The 10,593-nt window shown below is 45.8% G+C and overlaps 1 protein-coding gene across 1 annotated transcript; it reads right to left on the reverse strand.

Moving 5' to 3' along the window:
• Window positions 1–2,851: 2,851 nt before the first annotated feature.
• On the reverse strand, window positions 2,852–4,054 carry CCR75_005328 (uncharacterized protein; the record flags this gene model as incomplete). The annotated part of the gene is made up of 1 exon (XM_067963409.1): window positions 2,852–4,054. The coding sequence occupies one exon, from the start codon at window positions 4,052–4,054 to the stop codon at window positions 2,852–2,854; it is 1,203 nt and encodes a 400-aa protein (XP_067817124.1).
• Window positions 4,055–10,593: the final 6,539 nt, after the last annotated feature.

Here is a 10,593-nt window from a genome sequence, read left to right on the forward strand (position 1 = left end):
TTTTCTTGTTGCTGTTGAAAATGAAGGTGCACGGTGCTTTTGTCCGACAGACCGTTTTAAAACACCGTTCGGGGAGGAAAAGCAATACGTATCGCTACATGAAATTAACACTGAAAGGTTGTTAATTAATATATTATCTAAAAGGTAGATAATATTTGGAGGATATTACTTTATATAGTAATGTTCAGAATTCTTATCCATAAATAGGTATAGACCATTATATCTAATTATTCCGCAGACTAGTCAGCTGTACAGATAAACATAAGAGAGAGACAGACAAGATAAGATAAGAATTCAGTTGCATGTTTAGTATTAGATTATAATTAAGTTAGCATTTACAAGATAGATAGAAGAAATACTTAATTATATTAATACAGTTTTCATTTTACCCTCTTTAAGCTAGTTACCTTAAAGAGAAGTCTTCCTCTGCACGTACTAGTGTTCGTGAAATAACGTAAGGCACCACTCGCAACTGAAGCAGTGCGAAGTGGACTTGTACTGAAACAGTACAAGTCGTAGTGCCCCGTTACACCTCGCAGCACTTTGTAGTCCGTCCGAGGACCACATTTCCCACATCTAACATGGACATGTTAGATGATAGTGGTAATACGCATCACGTTTCCCGTGAAAGCTACCCCTTTTAAGTGATATAGAAAGGAGTGCGGTCGAACGAATGAGTTCGACCGTAGGAAACGATGCAATCTTAGCAATGCTGTCCAATTTGAACAGAGATGCCCTCCATTCAGCCATCGCCAAGTTCATACAACATGAACTTGACGAGATGAAGGAAAAAGTAGCCTTGCTGAATCAGCAAGGCTCTCAACAGGCAGAACTGTTGAGGTTACAACAGGTACAGACCCCTGTACCTGGGATGACGCAAACGCGTCGTCCCGAAACTTTAAAGATTGACATCTCTAAGTATAGGGGAGTCGAAGAAGACTCCCTCTTGAGATGGTTTGTCGAGTTGGACGATGCCATAAGGGCACGTCACATCATCGACGAGCAAATACAAGTCGCATTTGCTCAGTCAAACTTGGAGAGGTCGTGCCAAAACTTGGGCACTAGGCCTTTAGTTGCGCAACCCATATGTCTTTGGTTACTAGAGGCTTTTAAAGCCCGGCTCAAACAGACGTTTGAACCGCCTAGAGGTGAGTTCAGAGCTCGATCAGAGCTTCTGAAACTCAAGCAAGGCAAGCGTGATGTGCACGCTTATGCCAAGCACATTCGACTCTTAGCGTATCACATTAAAACCAGTTCATGAACACACGTTAATTACGGTGGTCATTCAAGGTCTTACGGATGGTCCCGTAAAGACCCACCTGTTCCGCTTGGAAACGGATACGCTTGAAGAAGAAATATCCGTTGCGGTACAGGAGGACTTTAGCTTGAGAAAGGCTCAAGCTAGCTCGTCAGCTCGTCAACGTATCGTCCTCCAAGACGACAAGTCAACCTATGGACTCTCATTCGTCGAAAGCGAGAGACCTCGACTTTTGATGGTGAGAATTGCTTTCTTGTTGAAAGTTTCTAGAACCATCGTTAGGCAAACGGGGTTCGAACTTTTTAAAGAGAGTCTTCCACTGCACGTACTTGTGTACGTAAAGTGACATAAGACAGCACTCGCACTGGAGCAGTGCTTTAACGGGGCACTGCCGACTTGTACTGCTTCAGTACATGTCCACTTTGCTCTGCCTCAGTGCGAGTGGTGCCTCAGTCACTTCACGTACACTAGTACGTGCAGAGGGAGACTCTTTTTAAAACACTTTCTTTAAAGAGCGTTAAATAAGAACTTTATTAATATAATTAAGTTCTTCTTGTCTTTTACTTAATACGAACTTAATTATAAATCAATACAAAACATACACTGAAAGTCTTATCTGTCTTTCTCTGTGCGCGCGTCCAGCGCTGACTGGACCGCGGAGAAAGTAGATATAATGGTTTATATCTACCAATGGATAAGCTTTTAGAATATTACCATGTAAAGTAATATTCTCCAAAAATTAGCTACCTTTTAGATAATATATTAGCTAACAACCTTTAAGTGTTACTTTCATGTAACTATACACCCCGTTACAAGTGCAAGTGGCTTCAGTACAACTCGGCAGCTGCCCCGTTGCACGCAAGACATAGTCTCGCGTCTTGATACATATCAGGCTTCTATAAGTAAATAAAAACCAAACCAAATTGAAGGCCATTTCAAACATATCAACTCATTGCTCACCGCACATTGCGCGCGTCTTGCAGCGATTGGTGGGATTGATGTTATGACCTATATCAACGAATTAAACATAATCGTCACGTTACTGCTACAATATTATCTACCAAAATAAGAATATGTGTTAGTTCTCTTAGGGGTAATAATAATTATGTAATGGAATACCCCTATATACAATTTTCAGGTATTTACACAGAAAGTGGTGGCTTATTGCAGCCTTGCCTTTAAGTACCGAGCGATCTCAAACTCAATTTTAATCGGCTTATTGTGTGAGACTTAAACAGCTTTATACTATTATGATGATATTCGAACTCGTCTTTCTTGCAATGTTTAGTCAATTCAAAACGAAGTAAATATAAAAACTAATAGCTTTCTTATATTAAGTTGGATATTTATTTCGTTTTTGAGCTGAATAAACTTTGCTATATCGGAAGTGAAATAACAAATGTGTGAAATCAGGAGTGAAATGTTACAAAACAAATTTGACAGTGCACTTGATTGCTGTAGAGCAGAAAGTGCTCGATTATAGGGAGATAATTATGATTCTCTGCGGCTTATGTATTTACGGAGCAAATTGATCAAGGCGGGCAGATAGAATACTAATGTAGTGCCATGCCACATCTCATCCCTTACGTAAGCTTAAGCAAAAACTCCAGCATCTTCGAGCGCACGATATGCGTTGCAAGCGTGCTTTTTTAGACGAGGATCTTCGATATTTCGCCATTCCTGTACCAACTTCAACACGCGGCCGGCATTAACGGACTTAGCAAGATCATCGTAATATAGCGGACAAAGCGTCTCTATCACATGGAGACTTTCTCGCTGCACCTCTGGGGTAATGTCAGAGCCGCCGGCAGCGAGATCAACGATATATTGCCAGCCATCAGATTCAATAAAAATCTTTCGGCACTGCGGGTGGTCACAAAGCCGCGCAAGGGCGGCACTCACTAATCGGGAGACGTTAGCATATTTGGATTGACCGAGCAACACAAGCTGCGGTACCAGACTTGTCATGTCAAGCCGAGCTTCCCCGACCGTAGACATAGATATAGTACCGAGCACACCCTGCATCTGCGTATCGGCATACTTGCTCTCCAGTAGACCCTTAAGAGCTGAGACTCCATTTTTAATGCTTCTAGGGGAAAGCGGCAACTTCGGCAACGGTTTCGGGGCAGCACGCTTAATGCCATTAACGGTGGGGGATCTTTCAATAAGCAGCTGACTGCGGCGAAACAAGATCTTAAGCTCATGAAAAAGGTGCATAAGTGCCGTGATGTCACCCTCGCGCCGTTGTACTTCGATGACATATTCTTGCTTAGTCGTCTTAAAGATGATTATGTTCAGACTGACGCGTTGCGCGCCACCACACCTACGGTACTCGACCTTCCATTTGCACTTGTCAGCATTAAACTGGAAGTCCGTGTCCAGCTCGCAGAGCTTGACACCCACGACGCCGCACACGCGCTGGGTTGATTCAAGCTTGACGTGAAAATGCGTGTGCATCTCGAGACGAAACGGCGCCGGCGGAAGGTCGCGAGGCGCCACTTTCACATACTTTGTACGGTCGACGCGGGTTCCAAATGAAGGCGCGCCAACGCTACCATCGCTTAAATTGGCCTTCTTCTTCTTCGAAACCATTTTGAAAGATGTGGGGCCAGAAAAGGCGGCTCCCGATTGGCCGTGCAGGGTGTGGGGGCCCATAATGCTTAACGCTGGAGGCGCTGACGCCACGGCCATCGATCTGTACTGTGGGAGGTCAGCATGTTCATTTGGAGTCAATGTTCGGAACACAGGCTTCTCTTCCAGCTTTTGATCAGCCTTTTCTTGGCTAGGGCTGCTCATTGTATGCACTTAATCTTGCGCGCCTTCGGGAAATCTGTGAATGAGCTATAATTATTCGGTAGAGAAGCCGCCTCCCACAATTGGCTCGCTTATGTTATACAGACGAGGCAAAAGAAACTTCCTTGACCTATCCTTGGCCAAAGAATGTTCCAACATTCTGCGATGCGTGGATAACCGGGCGCACGAACGGGACGTATGTTACCGTTCCTCAGGCCTTAGCGCAGAGCATTCTCGTCTGAAACACACGCATCGTTATTAATTTAGTAAATTTTCTTTGCACGTGACGTTTCTGTCACGCGGTCATACATAAGGTTGTGACGATAGTGGCGCGATGAACAGCCGCTTCGTCGGTTTCCAGTCAAGAGGCGGCAACTAGCCGCTACTGTGCTTCATGACTCTCTGTTGATTGGACTTTGCAACTTGTCGACGCATTGAAATATTAACTACCACCACGAAGCCGACAAGTGTAATTTTCGCATGCTGTTTTGTTAAATAAGAAGTCGCAAAAACACTTTAAACGAACGCCAATTGTAGCCCTAACGACCCTGTGAGTTTGGCTTGGCTTAGTATCTAATTGGTTGCTGGATTATGCTTCGTCTAAAACACGTTGACGACAACGCGTGCGCTAAGCACGGCGAATGCGTCATCGTGTTACATCTGGCTACTTCTAGCAAAAGGGGATATTGGGGTTCAGGCTGGCTAGGTAGATATTGCTGCAGGTTTAATCCAATTGGACAATATTTGAAAAGATTAGATGTTGCCCGATTTTTTTGTTGTCCGAGGATGAAAGACTTTTAGAGATAATTAAGCAAACTTCTGTGAATGCATGGCACGCTTCTCAGCAATGATTCTAACTGTGGCATTGCCATTTGATCAATTGAGTTGCGAAAAAAGCATTAGGCTTTTGAATTCAGATTTAGGTCTTTTGGTCCCCGTCTGCCTAGGTCCGATTTCGTGTAGAATATATGCATTAATAATATGAATTTCCGGACTTGTACATAGCAGACCCGACATTTCTTTAATATCTATCGTAGAAAGTTGCTGCACTAATATGATTGGTTTTCGAAAAAGTCGAGGAGAATTCCCACCGAAGGCCTCGTAGAACTAACAGCAGTTTGAGCCTATAAGTCTTCCTCTGACTCAAGGGCTAGGAAGCTCCGCTATGCTAAGTTGCACTTGTATTCGATCCATATAACGGGGTGTATCATTACACTAAATTAACACTTAAAAGGTTGTCAATAAATATATTATCTAAAAGGTAGATAATATTTGGAGGATATAACTTTATATAGTAATGTTCAGAAATCTTATCCATAAATAGGTATAGGCCATTATATCTATTTATCCCGCAGACTAATCAACTGTAGATGTAAACAAAAGAGAGAGACAGATAAGATAAGATAAGATTTCAATTGCATGTTTAATACTAGTTTATAATTAAGTTAGAGTTAACAGATAGAAAGAAGAGATACTTAATTATATTAATACAGTTTTCATTTTACCCTCTTTAAGCTAGTTACCTTAAAGAGAAGTCTTCCTCTGCACGTACTAGTGTTCGTGAAATAACGTAAGGCACCACTCGCAACTGAAGCAGTGCGAAGTGGACTTGTACTGAAACAGTACAAGTCGTAGTGCCCCGTTACACCTCGCAGCACTTTGTAGTCCGTCCGAGGACCACATTTCCCACATCTAACATGGACATGTTAGATGATAGTGGTAATACGCATCACGTTTCCCGTGAAAGCTACCCCTTTTAAGTGATATAGAAAGGAGTGCGGTCGAACGAATGAGTTCGACCGTAGGAAACGATGCAATCTTAGCAATGCTGTCCAATTTGAACAGAGATGCCCTCCATTCAGCCATCGCCAAGTTCATACAACATGAACTTGACGAGATGAAGTAAAAAGTAGCCTCGCTGAATCAGCAAGGCTCTCAACAGGCAGAACTGTTGAGGTTACAACAGGTACAGACCCCTGTACCTGGGATGACGCGAACGCGTCGTCCCGAAACTTTAAAAATTGACATCTCTAAGTATAGGGGAGTCGAAGAAGACTCCCTCTTGAGATGGTTTGTCGAGTTGGACGATGCCATAAGGGCACGTCACATCGTCGACGAGCAAATGCAAGTCGCATTCGCTCAATCAAATTTGGCAGGTCGTGCCAAAACTTGGGCATTGGGCTTTAAGTTGCGCGACCATACGTCTTTGGGTCGCTAGAGGCTTTTAAAACCCGACTCAAGCAGACGTTTGAACCACCAAGGGCTGAGTTCAGAGCCAAAAATTTGGACACTACGCTCATGAGTGTAGTGCCCCACACCCAGCACCGAAAGCACCTGAACGTAATTTTTGACCGCATGCCAGAAAGGGCAACGGTCGCGGGTCCGACGTTGTTGCGAAATCGCAACAGCGAGGCGGACCTCCAAAAAACGGTCGGGGTCAGTAGGGGCGCAACGCCCTACTGATCCAGCAACCTCAAGAGAATTTGCAAATCTCTTGACTAAAGTTGCTCCAGTCACACAATCATTCTGTGTCTCTGCACCTGGTGATGAGGTATCCCTCATCACCTTGAAGTTAAAAGTGACAAATGATTTGTCACTCAGAGCCCCAGTAGACCGCGGAGCGTCAAATAACTTTATTCGTCGCCAGTCACTAGAGGATCGTAGGCTCAAATATGTTGAATGCGACATCCCTCCAACGAGGATGATGGTGCGTCTAGCGACAGCCGCATCGATAACAGTAATGAAACGCGTAGTGAAATTTCACTACACGTTAAGAGATTTACAGTATGATGATGATTTCATCGTACTGGATTTAGATGACAAATTTGATGTCTCCTCAGAAAATACGAGCCAAGAATCAGCTGGCAGCATCGATCCGTAAAGATGCCTGCCACTTGTTCATCAGATGGCCATCTGATGAACGTCTTGGAGCGTCCACAAGCGTGTGGATGTACTACGAGTGAGTGCGATGGCCTCACTTGTGGTACGGTCGTTAGTACAACTACACAAGATCACAATGTGATTACCAATCACACTGTGAAGTCAGCTGCCGGCGGCTGTTTTAATGCCCAGGCAGCGCCGAAGGTCCACCACTCGAAGAGGTCGAGCGGATTGAGACATGAATGTACGTCCGGCAGGCGACATTCAAGGAGTATACCGGTTGCCCCAAAGGGATAACACGATGATCTTAGGTCGAGTAGACAGTCGACCGTAGAGGACCCGACCCTACTATGCACGAATTCATCGTCAAAGTAATGAGGCGCGTAGGCACGGCGATGACGCATCACGTGAGCCACCGCTCGGTTGATGTCGTTGCGTTATTCAAACCTTGGGGCATCACAAGCCACTCTCATGTCATACCGCTTAGGATCCTTACTGCAATTTTGGCTACATCGGACTCCCTTATGAGCATCCATCTCTTAAATCGAGCTCGAAAGGTTGTTGACTTTCCCATGGAGTTCAACAAAACAATATTCCGCGGGATTGGCGTTTGCGCTGAAATCAGCTTATTATAAGCATGAACCACGCGCCATTCACCTTTGGCTTTTCGCACACAGAAGTTGGGGCTGCAGTGAGGCGACTTCCTCTCACTCACACGTCCCGCCTTGGCTCGTTTCTAGAAAAACTATCGGTATAATCCACTTGTTCTTTCGGCAACGGCCATTGCCGGTCAAACAATACTTGGTGCCAGGTTCCAAATCATTTTGAGCCCGATGCACCTATCTGCTGGTAGGCGGTTCGGCACTTCATTTGGAATCCATTGCAATGTTTCCACAGAACTACAAAGAATGGACTGTCCCTCAAGGCTCCCAATCTTGAGAAGCGGATCAGTTTTTGTTCGTTTCTAGAACGCTCTCGTCCATTATGGACAACGAGCAACAGTCCACTAAAAACATTTCGGAATTTGCAACTTTTTCGCGGATATTTTCTTCATTAAGTTCGGACAGGAACAGATCCCTGACCCCACCACATCTCCGGTAGCTACTATTTTTATCGGCAGATTTCAAGACATGCTGGATCACTCTGACTGAGGAAGCCTCCGCAATTTTGACTTTGGCGGCCTCAAACACCTCGTTTGAAGGTCCGTCTCATCAACTGGGACCGATTCAAGAGTCACTCGTTTGACGTGTCTTTGATCGTCCTAATTTGTCGGGTACTCTTTTGTCGAGTTACTACGACATTTAACTGGAAAGCGGGTGCCGTTGCTCTATCAGCTAACGCACCCTTCGAATAGGACCAGACACTGTGCCAGTTTTTGCCACGCTTGACTTCCTGTCAGCTGGCTGTCTACTGCCACAGGTTTTTGGCTCTGTGCAGGACTATGGGACGCATGACTACTTACCATCGTCCTTTTAACTACCCTAGTCTCTTGAGCTGGGTAGGATTTAGTTACGTTGACATACCGTTAACGCACCTTCAGCTGTGTTCGACACGGCATTGTTGCAAAAGCCTCTCGAAGGAGTATATCCTTTCCTGTGTCCTGCGTAGAGCTAGCAACTGTTCGTGGGCGCCAGTCTATCCATGATTAGTGTTTTTCTAACCATGGCATGCCTATAGGTCATACGGACTCCCCATACCGAGCACTGTGATCTTCTCTCTACAGGAGAAGTCGCTTAAAACTGTAGGCGAGTTCAACTTTAACTCCCTCAACTTTACAAGCGCGCCGTTCGGTAAACGAGCGGTCGCCTCTTCTCGCTTGTCCTGGCAAAGCGACTCATACATCGCCGAAATCCTACCAAGAGCCGGGAGTTTCACAAGTTCTGTGACGCACCCGAATCCACGAGAAGAGTCATCACATTTTATTATAGCATCGTACTCGAGCGTTATAAACCAGCAGGGTTGAGGTCCGGAATGGCGTTCCTCAAGGACTACGCTACCCATTCCTTCGATAGCTCTGAAATTAAGGGTAGCTTCAGAATCCGCGTCAGTAGGACATCCCGATCCTACTGCGCTCCTGCATTTTGAGAGCCCTCAGTGTTCGATTTAGAACTCATGCGTCTTGCACTGTGATTCTTGCCATCACCCTTCAGCTAGGGCGTGCTCTTGCTGGGCGTCTTATCCCCAGCAGGGACCCTTGCATAGCAGCGAGCCATCAAATGGCCGCGCTTACCGCACTTAAAGCAGACAACATTTGCATTGCCCAACTCCATTGGAGTGGCACCCAACCTTTCCGCTGACGGCACTGTTCAAAAAAGGGCCTGTCGCGATGGGCCATGCCCCAAGCCCGTTTATAAACGTGCGCTCTTTAACGTATATCAGTATCGGACCTAGACTAATGGACGCCAAAGCAAGCGTATCTCGTGCACATATTCGCGCTATGTATCAGCCGACAAACAACGTAGTATTGCTTCAGGCGCTCCAAAGAAGCGCGCCTGAAGCAATACTTCGTTGTTCGTTGACTGATACATAGCGCGAATTTTGCCTTTAAAATAGCTCATTTAGGGAAAGCCTTCGCGTCCGCCATAAGTGTTGAGCAAGCGTACTCTGAAGCCTTACCGCGCCGCTGCGACATACTAACCGGGTGTCGTCCTCGATAAGCTGCACCTCGCCGCATTGCTCACGGCTAATAGCCAGTGGACAATCGTGTGCGCTGCAGTTCCAAAGAGCATTAGGTGGGTCCATCCGATTAGGCCTCGGCTGATGCGGCTGGGCGGAGAGCATCTTATCAGTCATTTTGAGAGCGTCGTTCCTGGCTTGCTCACGCCTAAGCTCATCCTGAGTCTTAGTGACGGAATCCGCCGCAGCTTGGTACTGTAGCTCGGACGCAGCTTTCCCCCCTCCCGAGCACGAATACCTCAAACTGCTCCAAATGAGCAATATACTGCTGAGGAGCACTACCTAAGAGCCTAAGAGTCTGGCCTGGGGTTGCTCGCCAAGTCCCCGCGCCGGGTGCTCTGCCACCTCCCTCTGATGTTCAGAGAGGTGGGGAAAGTGAGCCCAATCGATATTGAGTCTCATCCTCACCTACACGCTCAAAGATGCGGGTCGTGGGAGGGATTTTAAGTGCTAACAAGTGTTGACGGGCGCTAATATAGCAGCCACGTTCTACGTATGCATACACCTTCTAGTAAAGTGTAGAAACGTTTAACCGCCTTTTCGCACGTGCAGTGAGGTAGTTGGTAGGTGTCTAAGCGACCTCACCCAACGAACTAGAAACCTTAGTACAATTGTCGTCGCTGAAGCGGTATTTCGGGTTAACGTGCGCACTTGTCAACTTAGAAAGTAGTTGTGAGACAAATTTATTTTTTATTGAATTCAATATAAATACTTTAATCAATCAATAGGTGCCATCTCTGTAGATGTGGACCCCTACGTGGCAACTGAGCACCTTGCGTAACGGACGGATGGCGCTAGCTTTCATCCATTTTCTATATGAATGCACCTATGTGCATCACATACACAAAGGTGGGTCACTTTGTACACCACACCCAAGTGGAAAACCTGAAGTTATTGACCGTCCTGTTTAAGTACGCAAAGTGTACTCAATAAGTTCGTGCAACGTTAGGACAACTTCAGCCCGTTACACAAATGGCGAAGCTCTG

The sequence above is a fragment of the Bremia lactucae genome, linkage group LG11, assembly GCF_004359215.1.
Source record: "Bremia lactucae strain SF5 linkage group LG11, whole genome shotgun sequence".
NCBI classification, from domain to species: domain Eukaryota; phylum Oomycota; class Peronosporomycetes; order Peronosporales; family Peronosporaceae; genus Bremia; species Bremia lactucae.